At 39.5% G+C, this 27,001-nt stretch overlaps 2 protein-coding genes across 4 annotated transcripts in view; both read right to left on the reverse strand.

Moving 5' to 3' along the window:
• Positions 1–5,166, reverse strand: part of LOC122062578 (50S ribosomal protein L9-like) — an 8,201-nt gene extending 3,035 nt beyond the window's left edge. The window contains exons 1-3 of one of the 3 annotated variants that reach the window (XM_042626199.1): positions 5,027–5,166; positions 2,339–2,446; positions 1,846–1,998 (exon numbers count right to left, since the gene is read on the reverse strand). In XM_042626199.1, coding sequence (XP_042482133.1) covers positions 1,846–1,998; positions 2,339–2,446; positions 5,027–5,131 — 366 coding nt within the window. In that variant the 5' untranslated portion in view covers positions 5,132–5,166. Of the gene's footprint in view, positions 1–1,845; positions 1,999–2,338; positions 2,463–5,026 lie in introns of all 3 variants that reach the window. The other 2 variants (XM_042626200.1, XM_042626201.1) reach the window with 2 other exon arrangements.
• Positions 5,167–23,219: 18,053 nt separating this feature from the next.
• On the reverse strand, positions 23,220–24,124 carry LOC122062580. Its single transcript, XM_042626202.1, has 2 exons — positions 23,901–24,124; positions 23,220–23,754 (listed from the first exon to the last, which is right to left on the reverse strand). The coding sequence occupies exons 1-2, from the start codon at positions 24,122–24,124 to the stop codon at positions 23,220–23,222; spliced, it is 759 nt and encodes a 252-aa protein (XP_042482136.1).
• Between the last annotated feature and the right edge of the window lie 2,877 nt (positions 24,125–27,001).

Genomic DNA, 27,001 nt, shown 5'->3' on the forward strand with positions numbered 1-27,001 from the left:
GGTTGTGTTGGGGCTTCAAACTCTATTCATGACTTTCATAATGAAAGAAGAAAACAGTGATGAAACCATGTTATCCAGGCTACTGACCTGGTAATAAAAAGGGAGAAATTACCTAGATCCACTTGATAAGATAATTTATTACAAAATAAGAAGGTCTAAAATTTATTTTACATTCACTAGTTTCAAGTTAAAAAATATTTACTTACTTCCCAAAGTTAGTTATTGTTCATGGGACCCAAGAAAAAATAAAAGCAAACTCCCTAAAATAACCCTAACCTTACTTACAGTGTATAACTGCTGATGTGGAATCACATTAGTATTGTGTCTTGGAAACCAACGTGATGACCTAAGGTATTTGTTCCAATGCAGCAGCATTGATGGTAATCATACCTATAAATAGTTTCAAATGTCACTTTTCAACTACAGTTTCATGGACCGGTTTCATGTGCCTCTTTTCAACTTTGATTGTCTTTTTGTGTTGCTCTAACTTGGCCTTTTCACTAGTAGAAAATTGATAAAATGTGTGAAAATTGTCTGCAACTCCTGCATTGGTGTATTGAGTATTGGGTGGCTGGGAGCCCCTTAGGACGCGTACCCAAATGCTTTCAGCCGTCTGATGCTCACCGCATCTCACCGCTCACTACAGAGTATGTGGACTCAGATAACAGAGAACACAACATAACTAGGCAAACCTGACGATCTACCAGTCCGGTATGGTTTGAGTATCAATATCGGATCATCTGTATCGGTTTTACAAGTTATCGATTCCGATAATTGGCCGATATCATATTGTTTGAACGATACGAATCAGGGGTAAAAATGTCAAAAATCTGTTATGTGAAGTTCTCCCTCCACAATTGATGATTTGACTTCCTCCTATTCGAACACAAGCAAACGTGAAGGAACCCCTCCCCTGTTCCCTCTCCGCGTCTTGTTGGCCGGTGCTGTCTCTTGAGCTCTCACCTCCTGGAGTTGGAGTTGGAGTTAGAGGCGCTACCATTTACTCTCAGCCCCGAAGTCTCACTTGCTTAGTTTCAGGTGAGATCTCCATTCTTTCCGGCTTAAATCCTTTGGTTTCATTTTTCCATCTCTGCTCATATGTCGGAGAATCGAATGAACGAAAAGGGAAAACTGGATTTTCTAAGTTTTTTTTTTTTTTTTTTTTCTGAATAATAGAGTGGTTTGGGTTTAATCGGTCTCTGGAGAAGTAGGTTTCCTGGGTTTTATGTCTTTTTTGTCGTTGTGCTCGTTTAAGGTCTTTAAATGAGCCTTATCTTGATTTTTGTTAGTTCTGCATTATTAAATCTTTAATTATTTCTGTTCATTCCTGTAGAAAAGGCCAAGTCAGAGCAACACAAAAAGACAATCAAAGTTGAAAAGAGGCATATGAAACCGGTCCATGAAACCATAGTTGAAAAGTGACATTTGAAACTATTTATAGGTATGATTACCATCAATGCTGCTGCATTGGAACAAATACCTTTGGTCATCACGTTGGTTTCCAAGACACAATACTAATGTGATTTCACCTCAGCAGTTATACACGGTTAGAAAGGTTAGGGTTATTTTAGGGAGTTTGCTTTTATTTTTTCTTGGGTCCCTTGAACAATAACTAACTTTGGGAATTAAGTAAATATTTTTAAACTTGAAACTAGTGAATGTAAAATAAATTTTAGACCTTCTTATTTTGTAATAAATTATCTTATCTAGTGGATCTAGGTAATTTCCCCAATAAAAAGTTACTTCCAAACAGAGAAGCTCTTCTCTGAAATCAACCCCACTGCTATTGCTTTTGGTCCTAAAGTTTTTAATCATGAGGTAAGCAATAAATTTATTAATTTTTACCTCAATAATCAAGGCAAACAGGTGAAAGACTGTAATATGCGATCTTATTATTGAGAGTGAATCTGACTTTTCCCAAACAGTATATGATGGTATCCAGTTGCTCTGAGCTTTGCAAGGGTTTTGAGCGCTGCAATCGACTTTTTGCTTCCAAGACTGCTCTGTCAAAAGCATATGGATTAATTCCATCGACTGCCTAGGTTGAACTGTTGCAACCTTACCATTGAGCCAAGGCCAAACTTCTACAAGAAATGTTACATTCTATCTATCTATAAACAAAAAAATAAAAATAAAAAGGTAACTGTGTGAAGTATTGTGATTCACAAACATCAAAATGATAATCGTTTTGTACCACCCAAACAAAAAAAAAACACAGAAGGGATGAATTGTCCAGATAACACTGCAAATGACTGGATTTATAAAAGATGGTCATAATTGTTCACAGGGTCCTTTGGACTAAACTAATCTGAACTTAATACCAAGATGAGCTACAAACCAGGCGAGCATTATCCAAACGCTTGGCAGCCATTTGATATTCCTTCATTTTGTCCTCTTTGGTTTGTGGAAGTACTGTAACCGTCTCCACTTCATCAGGTTGGTAAATCTGAACAAGTTCGAGGCTAAAAAAAAGTTAAGATAGTGAGGGTTATTAAACTGAAACAATGACGGGTGCATTCCTTTTTTGGAAGTAAATCAGAAAAAGAAAATGGAATTTTGTAGGCTGAGAAGCAAATCTACCATTCAAGATGATAAACCAAACATGTTATTGGCTAACTACTATTCAAGATAAAAACCAAACATGTGTTTGGTTAACATTCACAAAAACAGTGTGGACACAACAAGATGAGACTTCAGATGAAAGAAAAAGATACAAAAAAACAGCAGGAAAGTACTAGTATTTGGTAAACAGAAGGTGCCAAAAGTGATTCTCACATAAAGAATATATAAACACTGGTATAAGATAAAACAAAATCACAGAGAGTGTCAACAACATGAATTCGTAAAGGATAAAGAATCCACCATGTAACTTGAAAACTTCATGATGGAAAGCAAATAACAATTTCCCCATGAAATGCTCCCTCGTCTGGTGCCAACCCTTAAAATTATCCTCAGGGCCTTCATATAGGGAATTCAGCAAGGCAGATGAAATATTTCTCCGTGAACTGGATTTCTGGTCTTTGTAGGGTTTACTAGGGGTAGGTGACCCTATCATATGGATGAAAATAAGATATAATGATAGTTTTGATTGGTTTTTGTTGTTGGTTCATGAAAGAAACGAAAGAAGAGAGGCATGTCTTCTGGAATGAATTGGAGGATGCATATAATGATGTAGAATTATGGTTTCCAACATTAGATGAGCCTGCAATAAGTATAACCAAGCACAAAATAACCCTAGGATCACAGTTGGTTAAGGTTCAGTAGAAGACAAAATAGATACTACTTATGTTCAGAAAAGGGTTCAAGTAAAGAGAATTAAGGTTTAGGATAAATTTTGGATTAGGATTCTAAAAGATAAAGGGTGTTCATGCAAGTAGGCCAGGTAGATGGAAACTAGAATTTTGTGAAAGGCAAAAGACAGGTTATTGCAGGAATGAGTTTTGCAATAGGTAGAGAGAAAATAGAAAGTAGGGGAAAGTCAACCCCCACAAATATGTGAAGTCATGAACCAGGGATTTATTGGCACTTATTATGGTTTAGATGTGAGGGTCATGGATGATGAATTGAGATGATTTGAGGAATAAAATAAGGGAGAAAGAAGGCCGGACATCACTAGGGTATGGTTACAGAATACTAGTAAAAGCAAAAAATTAAAGAGAGTAGGCTATAGCAAAAGGGGAACAAGATGGGCTAAAACCCACCAAGGATTTAGTGCAAGCACTAACTAACAGAACTCAAAGATTAATCACAAGACTAACACGTAGAACAACTCAACTTCAATTCAAGAAAGCAAATAACAATCCAACTAACAAGCCTGACCAGCCCCTTTATATTTACATTGGTTACAATTCTTTTAAAACAAAACTGCTAGACCAACAACTTCCCAAACACATTCTGAATCCATCTTTGAAACAAATCAGATTATAAATTCCGTAGTTGTCATTCGTCACGGCGTTGGAGGGGTGCCTAGGCAACAAGGTGCCCACCTACCATTGCCTAGGCAGCCTAGGTGTGCAGTATATGACTATATGAAATATAGAAATGATAAATTTATATAATTATGCTCATATGCAACATAGAAGAAGTCATACCAATGCAATATGATATAATTATGCTAGTAATGGCCTAATATGAGATTCAACATATAATGAACAAAATATAGGATATAATATAAGAATATTCATTGAAAAACAAAGCAATAAACATAAATCAACGTAAACTCGCAAAGTGTCAACAAGATGTGTCGTCGCTCGCCTTGGACACAAGAAAGAGCCTGGCCACCGATTGACCCCTTGACAACTATGCTAGATTCTCTACCTTACCAAAAGCCAAAAATCTAGGACCATTTTCTGATTCTTCAAAATTCTCTCTAATTACTGTGACTTGTGGCTCTAACTTGCTAATTCCTAAACTAGACTTAAGAAAATAGGAACTAACTTCTAACAAGTAACCCCTAACAAGCTTCGCACTTACTTTGTTACAAAAATACCCACCCCCACACAACCAGAAAGTTACCAAAATACTCACCAACTTATTTTAATGAGATTTTTCAATTCCCCCTAAATTCCTTTCTTGTACAAGTAGCCTTTTTAGGGATTTTCCCAATGATTTCCATTTGGCCACTTCCCACAGGCTCAATCACTCCCACGGCCGTCAGTAGTCATGCCCCATAAGTGCAGAGCAATAGTTTGAAATGACACTCCAGCACATTGGCATGCAGGTTTAAGAACAAAGGAAACTTGATTTCTTCTTGGAAAGATTCCAGCTATGTGGAGGCTTTAGCTTTGATGAAAAGCCCTTAAATTATCAAAGGTTTCTTTAATACTCCTGTTTATTTAGGTCATTCTTCTAAAGACCATGCTTAAATATTGGGGAAAAGCTTTGGTTATTAAAAATATTAAAAAAAAAAAAATGCATTCTAACTCCAGTTTCCTCTACTTTAATATGATTAGCAACACTTTATCTAGGAGGACATATGCCATACAATTAACAACTGATTCACTAGTAAGAGATTAATGAAAAGAACCTTTCTCTGTTCTCTGATGAGATACGCATATTTGTCAATGTTGGGGACGGCAAGCAACTTGGGCATCAAGTGGTTCCGGAAATATCCAGGAGCAACCTTTACCATTTCACCAGCTTTACCGAGCTTCTCTATGCTCTGGATGTTCATCGCAAATATCAGATTCCTAACTTCAGATTTAAAAAAAAAAAAAAAAAAAAAAATGGTGTGGGCTTGATAAAGGCTGGAGGAGAGCAAGTGCTGGGACTGGAAGGTTCTGTTGATGGAAACCCAGCCAAATGCCGTTGGTTAACCGTCAATAGACATATGGTATATCATATGCCCCCCCCACTCTCTCGAGCTCCTAGCATAGGAGGTCGGGGGAGTGTCTTTTGCATCCAAATACGCTCTTCGACCTCTTCAATGACTGGTCGACGAGTATATTGGTATATCATATGCCCCCCACTCTCTCGAGCTCCTAGCATGGGGGCTCGAGGGATTAGCGCTTGTGTTTGGGCACGTGCCTTGGCCTTCTAATATTTGAAGATGTTGGGTGTCTGGTTTTTCGATGCTCCCTCAAATTTCATTTCCATTCTGACATACTCCTTCCCTTCTTCTTCTTCTTTTAAAGACGATGATTTGACTGCTGCCGTAGTCCTGCCATAAATGAGGAAGGGAGAGAGAGAGATGCCCACGTGTCCGCCTTTTATTGGGGTGAACGATCGTGGCATAGATCAATGGGATCGCAATCATCTAGGGTGTTGATGTCGTCCTATCTAACGGATGGCATGTTGTACTTGAGAACGTGTGTTTGTTGTGGGGTTTTGGAGCTGATGTGCCTTGATTAATCAATCATCATCTCTTTTGCTTCGAAGCATCAATCAAGGAGTATATATAAGTTTGGTTGATTTATTTCTCTTTCCTATTTCTTCTCCCCTGAATTACTTTGGGTTCATGGCTGTGGCAGCAACTCCATTTTCTCCGATGCTGGTATCTTGTTTATCTTCTTCAATCCTCAAGTTCCAGAGACTTGGTAAGCTATTCTCGTCATTTGTGCTTTTTTTTGTTACATTAATCCATGGAGTCGAGGACGTCAAAGTCATCTGAGAGGTCTTTTTAGTCTATTGTTGGGGTGTCCCTTGGGTCTGTTAGGGTAGTTATAGGCAATCGTCGTTCTCTGGCGAAGAATCTTGCTGCTTTGCGGAAACCATGAGCAAAATTTTCCTTTGGGTTTCATGATCCTACTGTTGGCATGTCCATTAGTGAAGTGGCCTTCAGGATCTCTCGGCGAAGCTAGAGAAGTTCTATAGGGTATATCATATTCCGAACGCTATGGAGCTTTGAGTTCCAGAGGCCCTAAAGAGGGCTAATCATCCCTTGGAAGGGGAGATATGTGTGTATCAATCTTCTCTCGTCAATGGACTGCATTTTCCATTCACCCCCTTTGTCTGTCAAGTTCTAAGGCACTATGGAGTTGTGCTCTCTCAATTTGTGATACCCTACTTTCTAAACCCGGTCTAATTACCTGTATTGACTTAGTTTCATCATATAGGGGATGAACCGGAGTGAAATGATGCAAGTACCATATGGAATATGGTAGCAAAAGTGACCTTGAACTCGAGTTGGCCCGACAAGATCGAGCGTGTACCAAGTGCAATATGCGCACCCAAATCTTGCACTTGCACACACCACGAGGCCATGTACAAGAAGTAAGGGTACGTGCTAGTAATTTTGGGTGCCTATGCAAATTAATTATAAGTATGAGTTTGTCCCCATTAAAGTCCAAGTGGAACACTAGCAATGGGCTGACTAGAATGGTATACTCACCTGAGAATACCCACCTAAGATATACCCACCTAAGATATACCCACCTGAGACTAGAAGATAGGCCCGACAAGACCGAGCGTGTACCAAGTGCAATATGCGCACCCAAATCTTGCACTTGCACGCACCACGAGGCCATGTACAAGAAGTAAGGGTACGTGCTAGTAATTTTGGGTGCCTATGCAAATTAATTATAAGTATGAGTTTGTCCCCATTAAAGTCCAAGTGGAACATTAGCAATGGGCTGACTAGAATGGTATACTCACCTGAGAATACCCACCTAAGATATACCCACCTAAGATATACCCACCTAAGACTAGAAGATATTTTTGGGGGCCCAGGTATAAAAGGGGAGACATTTATTATCTTTTCCCTCATTAATGGTAATTGGTCGGTGGGACAGTAAAGAAGAGAGAGAAAGAAGAAGAAAGGAAAAAGAGGAAGAAGAAGAAGAAAGAAGAAGGGGAATCGACCGTGGAGCTTCACTGGAGCAAGGTCTTGGTATTTTGAGTCTGGATTAATGATTAACTCGCCTGGATCTTCGATTTGAGGTAGGTATTGAACACCTTCCAAGGATTCTTGAGAAAACCCCCTTTCTTACACCCTCTTCTTAATTTTTGGGAAAGAACCCACTTGGATCATGCTAATCTAATCAAATCTAAGGACTAATGGAAAGTGTGTACAATAATTTTGAACGATTTGGAAGGAGAGTTGGTGAAAATCTAGAGTATTTGGAAGTTCTTGAGCAAAAGAAGTGAAATTTAGGGTTTCATTTGTGTTCTTAAGAAAGAGGTAAGAATCTCCTTCTTTCTTTTGATTTGATCTTAGATCTAGGTTGATGATATATGATTGGACCTTAGATGAGTGATTTGAGTCTCCGGATCGACCCCAAACAAGTTCCCCAAGCCGAAGAGAAGATGGGAAAGAAGAGGGGAAAACTTCGTTCCAAGACTAGGGGTGTTTCTGGCCCACCTGAGTTCCCAGAACTCAATTTTTAAGCTCTGGTGTAATCGGCGGGCATGAAATCGGTGGGCTATAAAGCCCGCCTGTCTTTGACTCATACCCACCTATCTTTCCAGAATATCCAGAATGGGTCCAAATTAGATAGGTAACCCCTATTTATGATTCTAAACCCGATTTTAGTGTTTAAATATAATGATTTTGACCCTAAAATAGTGAAATGATAAACCATTATGTTTATGATAGTTTATACTCATTATATGCGTATCTACACATTGGATCTCTTACGTACTAGGTACGAGTATGGTGTACATATACAAGTAAGTGGAAAGTGGACTCTGATTTAATTTCATAATGTTATGCATCATTTAACATATGTTAGTCTAGCCATGTCATCATATCACTTTTGTGTAGACTAGACATCACATATGCCATATCACGCATTTGAATGTGCATTTACATAATATGCTATGCTTTGTGTTATGATTGAATATTCATTATGTTTTGATGTATGTGATGGAGGAATTTCATTTGAACATAATATGCATGCTAGATTTTAGATGCCGTAGTCGGCTTGAAAACGAGTGTATGGTGGCTCGTAGAATGGGACGTGGTGCCATCGTGTAATCGTACTATACTCATGTAAAAGCATGTGACTAGGATTTATATACCCCTTTGTGCTACGACCCTTCCCAACAGGGGTTCACGTGTTGGGTTACTATTGGGGAAAAGCATTAGGTTACAGTTATCAAACTTCTACAGCTGTTAGAAGTACGCACGACTGATCGCTAGGATAGTCAGTAACCCCGGTGATATATTTGGAGGGCCGATTGTACTACTTTTATTTTGGGTGGAGTCACCCTTTCACTTTTTGTCATTTAAATTTGCCTAGAGTTGGCTTGCATTTTAAATTTCGGTACCAATGGTGGGCCTTCTTCGACAACCTTATGGGCGTATCGTGGGATGGGGTTCACGGCTGGTACTTGGGGCATACACGCATGGTGATTGTGCCTATGACCTAGTAATGTTGTTAGGCTAATAGGATTAAAATGAATTGCATACATATAGGCACATATGTATTGTGACTGTTTCTGTAGTTTTTCTTGTGTGGTCTTCCTTTCCACTTACTGGGCTAGTGAGCTCATCCCACGTGCACGACTCTTTTTAGATGATTTTGCAAGTTACTCACCTAAAGATCATGAGCTGGGCCCCACTGTGAAGTTTTCCTCTGAGGACTGGTGGGTCTCCTGATGAGTTCGAGCATGGTGCCGATTGCACGTGCGAGGATTATGATGCATGGTAGCTGTGACTCCTGAGTGATTCCTTTTGATTCTTTTTTTATGAACTCCCTTTTGATTACTTGATGCTTAAATTGTTATATTTTTGTGAATATATCATGCTTTCGGGCTTAAATGTATATAACTTTTATGACTCAATTTGGGTATCAAGTATTTGGGAAACAATTACAGGTATTATTAAGAACAGGTCTTCTGCTGAAAATACAGGTTTTATCTTAGTTTAGTAGATGTATACTATATTGTAGTTACTGCATTGTTGATCCAGGCAAGTTTGTGAGTTAACTGGAGTTAACTCGATCACTGACTTGGTTCTGTGCGGGCGGGGTGTGACAATGGTGGTATTAGAGCGCGATGCTCTACCTGCCTACAGCATACTGCTTAGACCCCATAGAAACTATAATAGGTCTGGGGTGGGTGAAGATAAAAGCCTTATGAAAAGTTAAAAAGCCTTAATTAAATGTAAAATTTACAACTCCTGCATTTTATGGCATGTATGCATTGATAGAATGAATTCTGGTTAACTAGTTTGAAATTGTCATAATTGAATTTACTTGTTAGCAAAAATTTTAACAAAATTTCGACAGCATAACGGCATAAAATGAGAAAACCAAAAATTTTTCAATATGAAACCTGATAGACAAAAAAAAAAATAATATGATAATAACATATGGTGACCAACACAGCCACCATCAAACCACGTAGTTTAATATAAGCAAACCATTCAAAAATTTACACTTACTATCAAGATCACAATTCAAACTTTAAGTACACAAATGAAATAAATTACAAAATGAATAGCAGATGCTATCATTGCTTGAAGCTATACTAGTTCGATCACGTAAGTAAAGCAAGAAAGTCAACTATGAAACCCAAAATAGTTAAGACTATCAATTAAAGCTAAAATGTCAAGTAAGAATGACAAGTAAAAGGTCAGAAGAGGGTAATAGGCCACTAGCCTAAAACACTAGTCAGACTTGTCGCTAGAGACATCGAAAGGCTCTCCTAAGTGAACCCTGGAGTCGATGCCGAGGCGCGTGTCCCAATAAGTGAATCGATCATGGAGGTGAACCACTCTCCTCTGTATGAGTCAAACATCCACAGAGATTACCCTAGAAGAGTAGTACATATCCCAGGTGAGTCGCTGAAACCTGGACTCCATCTCTCCAAACTGCCACCATATATGGAGCTTTCTACTGGTGTTCTCGTCCACTCTTCTGAGAAGCTCCTACTCCCTAGCCGCACTCTCTCCAAGCTGAACTCTGAGCTCATCCTGATTTCCCTCAAGGTCCTCAACTTGATAGTAGGTCTTGTAGGACAGATGCCTCTCCGGTAGGTGGGGGAGCTGAGGCCAGTATGCCAAAACCACTAAGGATATCTGGGCCACTAGCTCTGGCTGATCTAAAACCCCCAGCTCCAGGAAAAGATGGATCTGTTGCCCTCGTATCCAATGGCACCTCCTCCAACACCTCCTCCTCTTTGATATCCTTATGATTAGGTACCCCCTAGAAACCCTCCTCCAAATATGGGAAATAGTCCCTGTCATCTCTATCTTGCTCATTCTTATCCACGGGCACATCCTCCCCCTGCTCCTCAGCTACCTGGGGCTCTACCATCAAGTCGTGCAAGTTCATCTGCCTCAAGCTCCTTTAAGTGAACTTGTCCCTTGGGACCAATTCCACCTCCCCAGAAAGGTCAACCACAAAATGCTCGAAGACTCTATTGAGAGCTTTGCCATAAGGTAGGTTTGCGTCCTCTGGATGCATGGTGTGGTGGTGCATAGACCTCAACATGAAGTAGGGGAGGCATAGCCTAGGTATATTGCCCTCAAGGGTAGACAGCAGGTAGGCAGCTAGGTAGGTTGGCATGAAACCCACATGATTCCTATGACCACTCTTAAGGGCTAGGTTGAACTGCACCAATCTGGCAAATACCCTGACCGCAAGGGAAAAGGCTAACTTGGATGCAGGTCTCACTCGTGAGCCACTAATCACCTCATAGATGTGCTCCTGCATGTCCCGGCTCATCAGTGAGCCTATGCCTCTGGTCCTAGGAGGACTGTAGTAGTGGATGCCCTCTGAGGAGATACCCATAATCTCTGCCAGTCTATCCATAGTCAGGATGATTTCCACACCCTTCACCATACTGATTATGGCAAAATCCCCCTCCTCTATAGCCTCAAGGTTGTAGTAGAACTTCCTCACCATGCCCTTGTAGCATGATTGGTAGATGTTAAGGATAGACTCCCAACCAAGATCGAAAAATCTCTCTAAGAGGTGAATATGGGAAAAATGCTCCACAACCACTTGTTTCTCCAATATCACATGCAGTGAGCAAAATTACCCCACGAGGATGTAGCTCTCGAACTATAGAAGACCATCTTATCATAGTCAGATGGGTCTCCAAGATCCTCCCATTCTCTATATGGTGATGGGGCTGAAGAATTAAACCCCAGCTCTTTCTTCTTAGCCTTGGAAGCTTTCCTCTTCTTTAAGGGATTGATAGGTTCCTTGCCTTTTCGTGGTGGCATCTTGAAAATGCAAAAAAAAGAGATAAGCACATGATGTAAAATGAGAAGTTAAATTATAAGGAGTACCAAGTGGAGATAGTTAGTAGAAGTGGAATCAAAGAAATGAATATAATGAGCTATGATAGCATATGGCAGAAAGTTTTAGGAAATGTGATCTAAGATAGCATATTACAAGTTATCAAACCCGGATACCTAAACAGGCCAAGTGATTCAATAAATAGATAAGAAGAATTAAGATGATGGAAATCACTAAGTAAACACAAGTGATGCAAAGTGATAAATGAGATTATGCATGTGGTGATTAAGTTATACAGTGATCCCAATGAGATGTAGCCTTAATGCATGAACAAGTCCAAGAATATAGAATATAAGTAGATCATTTCAAGAGAAGTACTAGATTAAACAAGAGATATCATATCACTATTGGGTTTGAAATAAGAGATGGAAGGATTTCAAACAAGTTTACCAAGCATGTAGGAAATTTCAAATTTGGGAGCCTAGCCAAATAAAAGGTTTACATTCCAATGGAGACAATTATTTATGATTATAATATGCTTAAGGGACTGTGATTCAAATGCAAACAATGAATTCATGGGTGGCTTGGTATAAAATTCCCAAATGTTTTGCCCCTCCTTTTGGGCAAGTTTATATAAGGGTTAAGAACAACCATGCAGCCCAAATTGGGGTAAATTATGCAATGGAATGAGTAGAAAATACAATAGAAGCCCAACACTGCAATGAAAACAAAGAAATCACAAATGGAGTGCTAGAATTACACAGAGAAGAGAAATGAGCAGTAAAAGCCCCAAAATCGATGGTTAGGCATAAAAGGGAAAAATTTCGCCAAAGTTTCCATTCTACGGATCAAAGTACTTGGAAACCATAATCTAAGCTCTACATTAGCTTGTAAATTGTTTTCCATAAAGAAAATAGAAGGAAAACCAGAGTTCCAACCATATTGACGATTTTTCAATCAAAAAGAGATAAACCCAGATTTTAGAGAGAAAAAGAGGGTTCGAGAACTTACCTTGATGATTGCAGTAGGGAGAATACAACTTGGACGGATCATTGCGTTGATTCGAAGAGTTGAGTCATATAGAATCACCCAAGAATCGCCTGAGTTGAAGTGAAGGAGAAAGGAGAGAGAATAGGCAGAAAAACAGGGGTTTAAACCCTTTAAAACGTAAGTCTTGGGCAACTCTGACAAGCATGAAACCGGCAGGGTTCAGCCAGCCATGCCCACCGGTCTTTAGCCTGTCGGTTTTGGCAGTGGCTGCCCGATGTCACCTGTGGGACCTACATGGCTTGCATTGGTGGGTTTGAAGGTCATTTTTGAAAAATTATGAGTTTATAGGGGAGATTTGGGTCGACACGTATAATGAAATACAAACTTGGAGTTTGAATTATTATGTGCACTTTTCTTCGATTGTTTTGGGATGGAAGTGCACAAAGTTGCATGCTAAGCTTCGAACAATTGTGTAATGAGTTGTAATACTAATATATACAAAGTGTTTATGCAAATCAGGTACACTAGCAATAGTACGCACTAGATCTGAGGGTGTCGCTCGAGGTGCACCTCAAGGTCCTCGTCCTGTTGGTAGGCCACCAATCAATAGGAGGCCTTAACCTATGGGGCAAGCATCTAACCCACAACCTCAAGAGACAATTGATCAGAATGTGGCTCATAGGAATTCGCCCATGGCTGCACTTCCTGATCGTCCACTGGTACTTACCTCTAGTGATGTTGAGAACTTGATTCAACAATCGAATTAGATTCTCCAGCAACAGCAGGCATTTGTGACTGCTATACAATAGCAATGGTATGCTGCACTACCAGGTCAGCCTCCCCAGGTAGATATTCCACAAGGTCCAACTAGAGGGCCTAGGTTGGGGCACAGGTTGGAGGTACACCACTTGGCATCAAACCTTAGAACCAAGTTAGAGGTACACCAACCATACTAGCTCAGGGTACACCTCCATATATGATGCCACTTCCTTACCCGTACCATCCGGCATATGTACCATATTTTCAGCCGGTGGGCCATGCCATAAGAGTGGTGGAGTCATTCAAAAGGAACCTACCACCTACATTCACTAAGGTGGGAAGTGACCCTTTGGAGTCGGACCGATGGATCCAAGAGATTGATAAGATATTTGAAGTGATTGAGTGCACTGATGCTCAAAAGATTATTTGTGGGGCTACAGTTTAAGAATGAGGTCAACTCCTAGTGGCAAGCCTCAAAAGCCATATTGTTTGCCACACACCCAAAACCCACATGGGAACAATTCAAGGAGTTCTTAAATTACTGCCCTCAAAGTTTTAGAGACCGCAAGGAAGTGGAGTTCTTGGCCTTGACTCAAGGAAGCAAGTCTGTCCTTGATCATCAGCACCAGCTTGAGGCCCTTTTCTACTTTGCATCCCCTCACATGAAATCAGCTAAAGAAAAGGGCAAGAATTTCCTAAAAGGATTGAAGATATCCATTGGCACAATACTTGAGGCATTAGATCTCACTGACTATGCCTTGATTGTACAGAAGGCCAAAACCATTGAAGACAAGATGAAAAGTGAATCATCCCTTATACCTGGAGTGTGGAAGAGAGTGAACCCTTATGCAGACTCGGGTGCCCCGAGTAAGAATTTTCATGGATCATATGGATTTGGTCTTTCATACAGGCAGCCCTATAAGTCATCGGGTTATCCTTCTCGACCCACTGGTGGGCTGGGTACTACATCTTTTTGCCTGAATACCAATACGGCGTTGACGGCTACTAGGCCACCTTGACCTCCACTTACTACGGGTCAGGCTCAGAGAGCTTCTGCTCCAGTTCAAGCTATTCAAAACCGATGTTATAATTGCCATTTATATGGGCATTTTTTTAAAGATTATCGGACCCAATCAGCCTTACCAACTAATCAACCTTCTGGGTACAGATCTGCATTGACTTAAGGGAGTCAACCTCAAGGAAGGATGTATGCTTTGTCAGCTGAGGAAGCTGAAGCTAGCACAGAAGTGGTAGCAGGTATGATTTAATTTAAGAACTGCCTTCTAGTAAATATTGATGATATGCTTTACTTATGTGCATTGCTGTATTAGGTGTCCTACCTGTATCAGGTATACCAGCATATGTCTTGTTTGATTCAGAGGCTTCGCATTCATTTGCATCAAAGAGATTTGTTGAGAAACTTGACATGACACCCAAGATACTAGAGCATAAGATGATAGTTAGAACACCTATAGGAAAAATTTCACAGTTGAAGGAAGTATATGGGTCATGCACTATTGAGATCAGTGGAAAGCAGTTAGATGCCCAACTCATCAAGTTCAACATGCAAAACTTTGAGTTTATACTAGGCATGGATTGGTTATCAGCACATCGAGCAAGTGTGATGTGTGCTGAGAAGCAGATCAAGGTGATCGATAATGAAGGGAAGAAACTGATATACTAAGCTGACATGACAAAGCGGGCTAAAAAGGTCCTCATCTCTGCTCTGCAAGCGGTGAAGTTGTTAGAAAATGGGTGTCAGGGGTACCTAATATCGGTGATTGATTTAGATGCAAGGGTCACACCTCTAGAGGAAGTAGAGGTAGTTAAAGAATTCCCAGATGTCTTTCCAGATGATCTGACTCAACTACCACCTAACAGGGAGTTGGAATTTGCTATAGATTTGATTCTTGGAGCTGCCCCGATGTTAAAGGCTCCATCCAGAATGGCACCAGCAGAATTAAAAGAATTGAAAGTACAATTGTAAGATCTGCTAAAGAAGGGATTCATACACCCAAGTGTATCACCTTGGGGTGCTCCAGTGTTGTTTGTTAAGAAGAAATATGGGAGCCTACATATGTGCATTGATTACCGGGAATTGAACAAGTTAACCATCAAGAATCGATATCCATTGCCATACATAAATGATCTGTTTGATCAGCTATAAGGTGCTAAGATATTTTCAAAGATTGACCTCAGATCTGGGTATTATCAACTCAAGATAAAGAGTTGTGATATACCAAAGACAGCCTTTAGAACTCAGTACTGTCATTATGAGTTCTTAGTGTTGTCTTTCAGGTTAACTAATGCACCAGCAACTTTTATGGATTTGATAAATCGAGTGTTTCACGATGTTCTTGACAAGTGGGTCATTGTTTTCATTGATGATATCTTGATCTACTCGAAGTCATAAGAAGACCATACAAAACACTTGAGGATGGTACTACAGAGACTGAGAGAGCGACAGTTGTATGCGAAATTCAATAAGTGTGAATTTTGGCTCAAATAGGTTAGATTCCTGGGACACGTGGTGTCTAAAAATAGAATCGAAATGGATCCAGATAAGGTGAAAGCCATAGTGGACTGGGAGGTACCCAAGAGTGTAATAAAAATTAGAAGTTTCTAGGGTTTGGCAGGTTACTATAGACACTTCATCGAGAAATTTTCTGGGATTTCAACACCAATGACCAAGCTGACTTGGAAGGGTATAAAGTTTGATTGGTCAAGGGAGTGTGAAGAAAGCTTTCAAGTGCTGAAGAAGCGGCTAGTATCAGCACCAGTGTTAACTATTCCTAAAGGCATAGGTGGAATGAAAGTGTATACCGATGCTTCCAAAGTCGGATTGGGCTATATACTTATGTAACACGGCAAAGTGGTAGCATATGCATTTAGACAGTTAAAGGACTATGAAAAGAACTACCCTACCCATGACTTGGAGCTAGTAGTGGTTATTTTTGCCTTAAAGATTTGGTGTCACTACTTGTATGGTGAAAACTGTGAAATATACAGTGACCACAAAAGGCTTAAGTACTTTTTCACCCAAAAAGACTTGAATATGAGACAAAGGAGATGGCTTGAGCTTATGAAAGATTATGATTATGATATTCAATATCACCCAGGGAAGGCCAATGTAGTGGTAGATGCATTAAGCCGGAAAGCTCAAACTGTGTCACTTTCCTATCTAGTTGTCAGTCCAGAGCTTGTACAGGAGGTGATGTCAATAGATGAAATCCTCTTGTATGAGGGAACGACCTTGGAACTAGAGCACCAGTCAGATGATGTTCAACAGTTGACCATATCCTTGGCAGGTCTACAGGTACACTCTTCCATCAGGGAAGAAATCATAATGAAATAGCCCTTGGATCCCGAGTTGCAGTGGATCAGAGAGAAGATTCAAGAGTAAACAATGAATGACCCTAGCTTTACATTAGCCAGTGATGGGGCATTGTCGCTTCGGGGTAGATTGTGTGTACCCTGCGATAAGGTAATGCAAGACAAAATAGTAAAAGAAGCACACAGTTCTAAGTACTCTCTTCACCCTGGAACTACCAAGATGTATAAAGACTTAAAGTAACACAACTGGTGGCCAGCAATGAAGTCCACAATAGCTCTGTATGTGTCGACTTGCCTTACATGTCAGAAAGTCAAAGCTGAACGACACCGACCTTTTAGCACTCTTCAACCACTCCCAATACCTGAATGGAAGTGGGATAACATTACAATGGACTTCGTCACCGAACTACCACGTACATCTAAGGGAATGGATGCAATTTGGGTAATAGTTGACAGGCTTACTAAGATAGCTCACTTCATTTCGATCAGGACCAATTAGACCATGGATAATCTAGCACAACTTACATGGATAATGTGGTACGCTTGCATGGTGTACCAGTGAGCATTGTATCAGACAGAGACCCGAGGTTTACCTCCAGATTCTAGAAAAGCTTCCAACAAGCCTTGGGATCACAATTAGACCTGAGTACAGCCTTCTATTAACAGATAGATGGACAGTCTGAGCGAACAATACAGCTATTAGAAGACATGCTCCAAGCCTATGCCATGAAAATGAGTGGCAGTTGGGAGGAATATATACCTCTTATAGAGTTTACTTACAACAACAGCTACCAAGCTACAATTGGGATGGCTCCATATAAAGCATTATATGGTAGAAAGTGTAGGATTCCTCTATACTGGGACGAAGTAGGTGAATGTCAAATGCTTGAACCAGAGATGATTTAGATGACATATGATAAAGTCGATGTCATTAGAGAAAGAATTAAAGCAGCGCAGTCACGTCAAAAGAGTTATGTAGATAGCCGTAGGAAGGAAATGAAATTCCAAGAGGGAGAGAAAGTGTTCCTCAAAATATCTCCTACCAAAGGTCTGCACAAATTTCACAAGAAAGGCAAGTTAAGTCTGAGATAATTAGGCTATTTGAGATTTTGAAGCGAGTTGGGGCAGTAGCATACATGTTGGCATTACCACCTTCCCTCAGGAATGTTCATAATGTCTTTTATGTATCCATATTGAAGCGATACGTTCATGATCCATCCCACGTGTTATCTGTGGAATCGAAATACTTAGAAGCTGATATGACATATGAAGAACATCCGACTGAGATCTTAGACTGGAAGGTGAAAACACTCCGCAACCGTTCTATTGCTTTTGTGAAGATTCGATGGGCCAACCACCCGATCGAAGAGGCATCTTGGGAGAAAGAGGATGATATTCAAGCGTTGTATCCTCATCTTCTCTTCGGACAACCAGGTACTACAATTTTGGGGATGAAATTTAAAAAAAGGGGGGGTAATGTGATACCCTACTTTCTTAACCCAGTCTAATTACCCGTATTGACTTGGTTTGATCATATATGGGCTAAATCGGAGCGAACTGACGTAAGTACCATATGGAACATGGTAGCAAGAGTGACCTTAAACTCGGGTTGGTCCGACAAGACCGAGAGGGTACCAAGTGCAATATGTGCACCCAAGCCTTGCACTTACATGCACCACGAGGCCATGTACAAGAAGTAAGGGTACGTGTTAGTAATTTTGGGTGCCTACGCAATTTAATTATAAGTATGTGTTTGTCCCCATTGAAGTCCAAGTGGAACACTAGCAATGGGCTGACTAGAATAGTGTACTCACCTGAGAATATCCACCTGAGATATGCTCACCTGAGATATACCCACCTGAGATATGCTCACCTGAGATAGACCCACCTGAGATATACCCAACGAAGATATACCCACCTGAGATATGCTCACCTGAGATATACCCACTTGAGATATACCCATCGGAGATATATTCACCTGAGAATACTGTTAGGATTTAAAATGTAACCGCAAGCGTACAGATCAGTGTAGCTACGGGTCGAACACAGGGAGAGCAGGCACTTTATTTTTTTTGCTTCTTTTAATAATGCGAAAGTGAACCGATTAATGGTTGTGATCTAATTCTAATCACCATCCTAAACATATGTATCTAAAATAACGTCCTAACCATTCATCATCTAAGAATTTAAAGACGCAAGCCACATAATTAAAATTAATTAAATAAATAATTAAGAATAAACACCCCAAACAATTAAAAAGTAATAAAGAAAAAAAATCCTAAAATAAAAATAAAGTAAAAGAAAGGGGATAAAGCTAGAGAGAGACTCACAAGTAGGTTTCTCTACTTAGCCCGAGGGATGCATTATAATATGAGCTTTCCTACTTGACCAGAGAGTCACTCTTACAAGGGTTACTCTACTTGGCTTTAGGGAAAGGGAGACGATTAAAATAAAAATAATAAAATGATGGTTCTATGGCTAGGAGGGGTAAAGCCAACACATACACTAGCCATGAACCTTGGGGGAAAGGGATAGTAATAATGAAATGACTGAAATTAAACTCCTAAATTAAGAAAGAAAGGGTAGTCAGAAGATGAAATGAGAGGGGGGAGAGAAGACTACTGAGGGAGCCTACTTACTTGAACTTCAACCCTTGTACTGAAACTTAATCGATTTGAGATACTACCAGTACTAAAAATCGGATCTGGAATAAACCAAATCTGAAATTTCTAGTACTAGAGAAAACAAATCTAAAGAAAAAAATTGAACTTGAAGGACATGCTTCATAGCTTGTTCTTGTCACCTAAAACTGGGCCTAGAACTAGAACTTGAAAATTACAACTTCAATTACTTAAACAATAAAAATAAAAGACAGAATAAAAAATAAAAGTGTTTGCATTAATTGAATAAAAAGAACTTACAAAAGTGTTTAAAGCATAAGTCTAGAACTAGAGCTAGAGAAAGAGAAAACTAGAGAAAGAGATAGAGTAACTAAAAAAAAAACCCTAGAAGAAGAATGAAGTGCCTCCTCCCCTTGTGTTAATTCTATTATATAGAGAATGGGGGAGGGAAGCTAACGATTTTAACTTCTAAAAAAAAAGAATTTTTTTATCTTGTTGATGAGGTGGAGGAAAGAGAAGATAGAGAATTGTAGGAAATAGGGAATCTCCAATGATTTTGCTTCCTTTTTCTTTCATTTTTTCTCTCTTCTTTAAATGTGGGCAGCATCTTAGACAATTTTTTTTAATTATTTTTTTCCTTTTTTTTCCCTTTCCTATTTTTTCTCCATTTTTTCTATTTTTCTCTTTATTTTCTTATTTCTCTCTCCTCTTGCGTAAGAAACCCTTTGCCTGACCTCCTTTGAGTGATGAGTAGGAGAGAGAAAATCTTCTATAAAAAAAAACCTCAATAAAATGGTAGCTAAGAGGTTCGAACTTGAGACCTCCTAATAAGCAAGGGATTTTGCACAACACCTAACCAACTACGCTAGGTAGTTGTTACCAAAAAAGAATCTTCAATCACTTAAGGACGTGGTCCATCGATCCTTGTTGGCATTTGACATATTCTTTTTACCCTTGGGACAACTGCAGATGGGCTAGTTCTTTATCTCAGTTCAGTTTTGATCCATTATTCTTTTTATGGTCCGAAAAGAATAATCACTTGTAGGGTTGACAAAATGAATGTGTACTTTTAATTGAACACGTCCATCTTGCTCAGAATTTCGTCCTCTTTGCAACCATGAAAGAAATAGGACTTCTTTACGTGTAAAATTTGAGATATAATACCCGATAATCTTTAAGGCCTTGAAAATATAAAACCTACAAAAAGAGAATAAAACCCAAGGTAGCTCCATTCTAAATATGTAAAATGCTTTTTTTTTTTTTTTTGCTAAAAGGTAATTTTATTAAAAGAGAAGAAAGTAAAAACAAAGAGAAATACAAGAGGGCAGGCCGATCCCACTAAGCCCACTTGCGACCTCCACCTTTGGCATGGCCATTAACAGAGGAAGTAAGCGATGGGCTTAGCCAAATCAAAAACGGTGCCTCTCCAATGCATCCGAAGCTAACTTAGTAACAACATGACTCGGGAACTCCACCAAGAATTCAGAAATACAAGATTTGGATGCTTTTCTAGCTAGGAAGTCAGCCACTACATTAGCTTCACGAAAGCAGTGTGTGATTTTCCATTCCACCGACTCTAAGAAGGGAATGATAGATCTCCATTTTTGCAGGGCGAACCATGGAATCTCCCTTCTATGGACTACTGAAACCACCGATGCTAAGTCAGACTCAATCTAAACACCCCAAGCATTATGGTGTTTAGCAAGCAAAATACCCTCCAAGACCGCCTCAAATTCAACTTCGTAAATTTGTTTGTCTCCCATAAAAATGCTAAAAGAGTCGATTACCTTGCCTTCATTGTTCCTTAAGACTCCACCAGATCTTGCATTGCCTGGATTACCAAGCGAGCTACCGTCCACGTTGATCTTCATCCACTCCCTGGGAGGCTTACACCAGTGGACCTCAAGAGGGGGAGGGGAGGTAGGATTTGTGATACTTAATCCTATCTTCCCACATGACATCAAGTCCGAGATCGAAAGAACTTCTTCACTTGACCCTTCACAGCAAAGTTGAATCTCTTGCCTTATGCTTTGAAAGACATACCGCACCGCCATTTCTTTATTTTCCTACCTTCTCTTGTTTCTCTCCCACCAAATATGGTTGATGATGATTAGCAAACCCAACTTCCATGGCTGCTTCTTAATTTGAATAACTCGAGCTCTCCTCTTCCACCATTTAAACAATGATTGAATGGTTGGGTGATCTACCCACACCACTTTAAAAAATACTAAAAAATGCTTCTATATCGATATGGAGAATGAGCAGTGTAAGAAAATATTAGACATGCTTTCTTCAGCCTTTCCACACAAGTCGCATGTGGACGGTAAATAAACACCTTTTTGGTGGACCAGGTCGTCCGTAGGGATTCTGCCATGCACCACTCTCCATCCAAAAATGGAGTGTCTTGGAGGAAGGTTCTTCTGCCAAATCAAAGTAGACCAGTGCACCTTCGAGAACTTCACTCTAACATCCTCCCAAGCCGTCCTCGAGGAGAATTTCCCTGAGGGATCTAACGACCACGCCCTGAAGTCTTCCATTGGCAAACTCGAAATGTCGATCTTTTTAATTTGATCAAAGATTTCATGAAGAAAAGGAGAAGCTACCTTAGGTAGGAACCATTCCTCATTTCTAATGAACTCCCCTACCTTTGTTGAAGCAGAGATGCTTTGAATGCTGTCCAGCGAAAGAAGTTCCATGATGGAGTTTGGCCCCCACCATTTATCCTTCCAGAAATTTGCGAGCTAACCGTTCCCTATAATCCAACGCTCCTTATCATCCACAAAGGTCCACATCTTCTTGATACCTGTAAATATAGAGGAAGTGTTGCCTTTTTTGAGAGATCTTCCATCCTTTTTTAGAAACCGAGCTTTGAGAAAGGTCAATGCTGCTGTTTTCTCAGTTTTAATTCTCCAAATCATTTTGCACAGCATTGCATTATTAGAATCTTGCAGCCTCCTAAGCCCTAGACCTCCCTCATCCTTGGGCTTACACATAGAGTCCCACTTCACCGTGACAGCCTTGACCGTATCTACATCACCTGTCCAAATAAAATTCTGCATCCATTTCTCCATCATTGCCACTAGCGATGCAGGCCACCAGTAAACAGAGAAGCTATGGGTCGGCATTCCTGAAATCACCGTTTTAACCAATTCCACTCTGCCTGCCATTGAAAGTAATTTCCCTTTCCAGCCCGCCAACCTCCCCTTAACCTTGTCCATAATTAGCAATAAGGTATCTTTTTTAATCCTTCCCTTAAAGATTTCCACACCTAGGTACCTTGTAGGGAATGTACACATGGGAATGCCTAAAGTATCAGAGATTTGATTCTTCCTGGAAGGGGAAATTTTCCCCCAAAATGGCTTACTTTTTTCTAAGCTAATAACCTGCCTTGAGAACTCTTGGTACTTTAGAAGAAAGTCTTTATGATTCCTCACATACCTCATTGAAGCATTGGAAAAAATGAATATATCATCAACAAAGAGAATATGAGCAGGGGTTTTGACACCGCGAGGCCTATGAATTGACTTCAATTTATTATTCTGGATCAGATGCTTCAAACCTCTGGAGAGCATTCCTCTGCAATAATAAAGAGCATGGGAGATATGGGGTCCCCTTGCCTCAGACCTCGGTCCCCACCAAAAAAACCTTGTGGACCTCCATTAATCAAAATCGATATCTTAGTGGATATCAAAATTTGGTTCAACCACGTTATCCACTTCTCTGTGAACCCAAAACAATGCAACACCTGAAACATAAAGGGCCACGAGATTGTATCATATGCTTTCTTGATGTCAATTTTTAATCCCAGACCTCCCCCTCTCATAGAAGCAAACATCATATTTGCCAGCTCTGAAGCCACACTGATATTGTCATGGATTAACTTTCCTTTCTAGAAGGCTCCATGTTCTTCAGATATCAACCTGGGGAGCAATTTATCAAGCCTCATCGCCATTATTTTGGATAAAATTTTACAATAAAAATTCCCCATACACAATGGCCGGAATTTATCTAGAGAAGAGGCTCCCTCCTCCTTGGGAATAAGAACCAAGAAATTATTGTTCACACCATTAGGCAACTGGCTAGTACTAAAGAAATGTTTAACTGCATTACACACCTCTAGCTCCACCGTACTCCAGCATCTTCTAAAGAAAGCTCCAAAAAATCCATCCGGGCCTGGAGAACTATCTGGGTCCAGGTCCCATACAGCTCTTTTAATTTCTTCATTCCCCGGTAAGGCATCAAGCACATAGCGATCGCCTTGGTGGAGAACCACAGGGATGGAATCAAGAAGCTCCATATGCTCCACTAAAGGCTCAGCTTTGTAAAATTTCTTGAAGGAATTAACTGTATAATTGCCTATTTGGTCTTGACCTTCCACCAAAGTTCCATCAGGTTTTTTGAGGCTTCTTATAGAGTTTTTGAGTCTTCGTATTTTAGCAGAAAAATGGAAGAACCTAGAATTGCGATCCCCTTGCTTCATCCATCTAACTTTAGCCTTTTCAGCCCAAAGTTTTTCATGGTTTTCTAAGGCTTTTATCAGAGAGGTCTTCGCATCGCTTCTAAACCAAACAAATGATCATCCAGACCATTAATTTCAATAGTCTGTTGCACCTGCGCTAGCCTCTCCTTGGCTTCCTCAGGGGCTTTATTGAAGTTCGGGAAGGCCTCTCTCCCCCAATTACGAAGCACTCCCTTCAGCCTTTTAAGTTTCAGCATTAGAACAGAGATCGGATTCCCCAAGATCCACTCTTCCCATGATGTGGCAACTACCTTCTCAAAATCTCCATGTTCCATCCAAAACTTATGGAACCTGAAGGGACAGTTAATGGGCCATTGAGATAGAGCTGAGGTGAACAACAAAGGGGAATGATCCGAAGCAATTCTAGGGAGGACCGTTGACCACAATCCTGGAAACAGTCAATCCATTCTTTATTACATAAACATCTGTCCAGAACTACCAAAACATTGCCACGACATCTATTATTAGACCAAGTGAATTTCCTTCCCGATGACGACAGTTGGGCCATCCCACATGCATCCACCAGGGCACCAAACTCAGCAGCTGAACCCATACTAAAATTCCCTAGCCCCCTTTTTTCATAGGAAAATAAAGTCGCATTAAAATCCCCAATAATAGCCCAAGGGATTAAAGGCTGGGGGAGATCGGCCACTACCTTCAACCACAGATCCCTTCTTCCTGCTCTGAAGCTGCTGGCATGAATGAAAGAAATCTGAAACCATTTCGATTCCCACTTGATGGAGATCGAAATGTGCTGCTCTAACTCAGAGACAACAGTTGGGGTGTTCAAATTTCTCATCCATAAAATTCACAAATTAGAGGGCTTCCCTGCTCTACAATTGTGAATGAAATAACTATTGAATCCCAATTTATTAAAAAATAAATTTGGGAAATCACTTACTTCAATCATTGGCTCCGCTATACATATGATGTCCTGCGCTCTATCCTTAATAAAGTGACGTAAGGCATTCCTGTAAGATTTCCTATTAGGTGGGCTAGTATAGTCAAAGATTTGTTTCCAAAACTAATTTAGTAGTGTTGACTAAAGATGGAGTAAGCAGAAAGAATCCAATATTATTGGTAAGTGATCTCTATGGAGATATTGGATTCTATTAGCACACCTTAATGGTATGAAATATTTATTACTATGTGTGGACCTAAGGTATTGTTTCCTTAATGGGGAGGAAACCCTAATTTTATTGCAGGATTGGTCCCTACCCTCACCCCTATATATAGTTATCACTGACCCATTAAGTGATGTTAATGACCAAAAAACCAAAAGGGAAAGAGGGTAGACCAGACCAACATTGATCGTGTTGTACAAGGAGCATACAAGAAGACATTGAGGAGTTCTTACTCTTCAGCCATGGATTCAGGTATGCCTAAAACGTGTTTTTATAGTGTTTGTCGTGCATGCTTATCGATCTTCATGAATCGTTTCGCATTTATTTTCTATCAATGGTATCAGAGCCTCATTCATGAAAAATCGATCGGCTGTACCACCAGTAATAAAAATCAATTTCTTCTCCTCGAGTCGTTTTGTTTTGAAGAAATGAGAAAAGTAATATATTATATATTATTACTAAAGGACAAAACTTGCAAAGTTAAATTTAAAAAAAAAAGGTGAGTATGGTTTTGGTTGTTTTTTGTAAAAAAAAATAAAAAATCCCTTGTTGCTTTGGGAACGTCAAACTTTAAAAAAAAAAAAAAATAAACATTTAGTATGAGATGACACATAGACATGGTTATTTCAACTATAACATTTAGTATGAGATGACACATAGACATGGTTATGATGGGACAAGCATTGTCTTGTTTGTACAATTGATGTGAGTTTTTTGGACTTTTTATCTGGTGAGATGCATAAGAAGGGTTAACATTTAAGGCAATGGAGGATAATGTTTATTTTTAAATGGGCTGAGCCTATGGGTGTTTTATGATTTATTTTGAGTTGCCCATGTTTATTTAAGTGTAATGGGTTGAAGCTTATGGGCCTAATTTGAAATAGACTGAATTGAACCAAATTAAATCTGGTTTGGTAAACCAAATTAGATTGTAGACCACTATAATGTTGAACAGGTATGTTTCAAGCATTGTTTGATTAGATCCAATGATCCGAATCAACATCGGTTGAGGCCGATCCTACACTTGATCGTTTAAGACGTGGCATTGGTATTGTGTCATAGGTAAAATAATAATAATAAAATCCAATGTCTTGATCAAGACCCCTTAAAGTGATTAAATCCTAAACCAATCCAAAATTAAGATGAATTGGTTCAACCAAAATTGTGCCTTGACTAAACCGATCAGGTTGGTAAATTCAGATATCCGACACATTGATCCAAAAAAAAAAAATTGAACCATTTGGGTTTTCCAATGGGTCATCACCCACTGGGAAAAGTCATCAACATTGACTGATGTTAATCAGAAAAGTATTTATTTAAAAAAGAAATCTATTATTTTTGTATTTAGTCATAGAACCAATTGGTCATTGATTAATGTGTTGAAAATTAACTATGTTATTGATATTGTAAAGGATGTTATCGTTTGAAATGGTCTTATATGGTAATGATCAATTTTCACATAATGTCTAATGAGGTTTTTTTTTTTATTTAAAACAATTATTTTGAGAGTCCCAAGGCCTTGTGAATAATAAAATACCATTGGTTTTCATGATGTCACTTTATCATGTACTTGGGATGTTGTGGATAATTACTTAACTGGTCAAACCAATGGGAGGATGTAATTATATATTCTGAAATGTTGTTTATGGTTCGACTAGTGAATGTATGTTCAATATACTGGATTGAATTTAAAACAAGAAAAATGAGACCTATATTTTGTGTTCCATAACTGTTTTGGAACAGCTATAGTGTTTTGTCTTTATTATATAGTGGCTTTAGAATTGTATTTCTGTTTATGCATGTTTTTACACTGGTTTATCATTACTATGATATTAAAAAAGTCATTTATGAATGACACAGGCAGAAAATTGATGGCATTTTATGTTTGCATGTCATATTTGGAACCTTCTATGATGAATAAATATATTGGAGTTAAATTGGGTGTAAGCATTTGCATATGTTTAACTGCAAAACGCATTTCTAGGGAACCATGAAAGGGTGATGTGGATTCCACTAAAGTGACGTATC

This window comes from Macadamia integrifolia, unplaced genomic scaffold (assembly GCF_013358625.1).
Source record: "Macadamia integrifolia cultivar HAES 741 unplaced genomic scaffold, SCU_Mint_v3 scaffold1075, whole genome shotgun sequence".
NCBI classification, from domain to species: domain Eukaryota; kingdom Viridiplantae; phylum Streptophyta; class Magnoliopsida; order Proteales; family Proteaceae; genus Macadamia; species Macadamia integrifolia.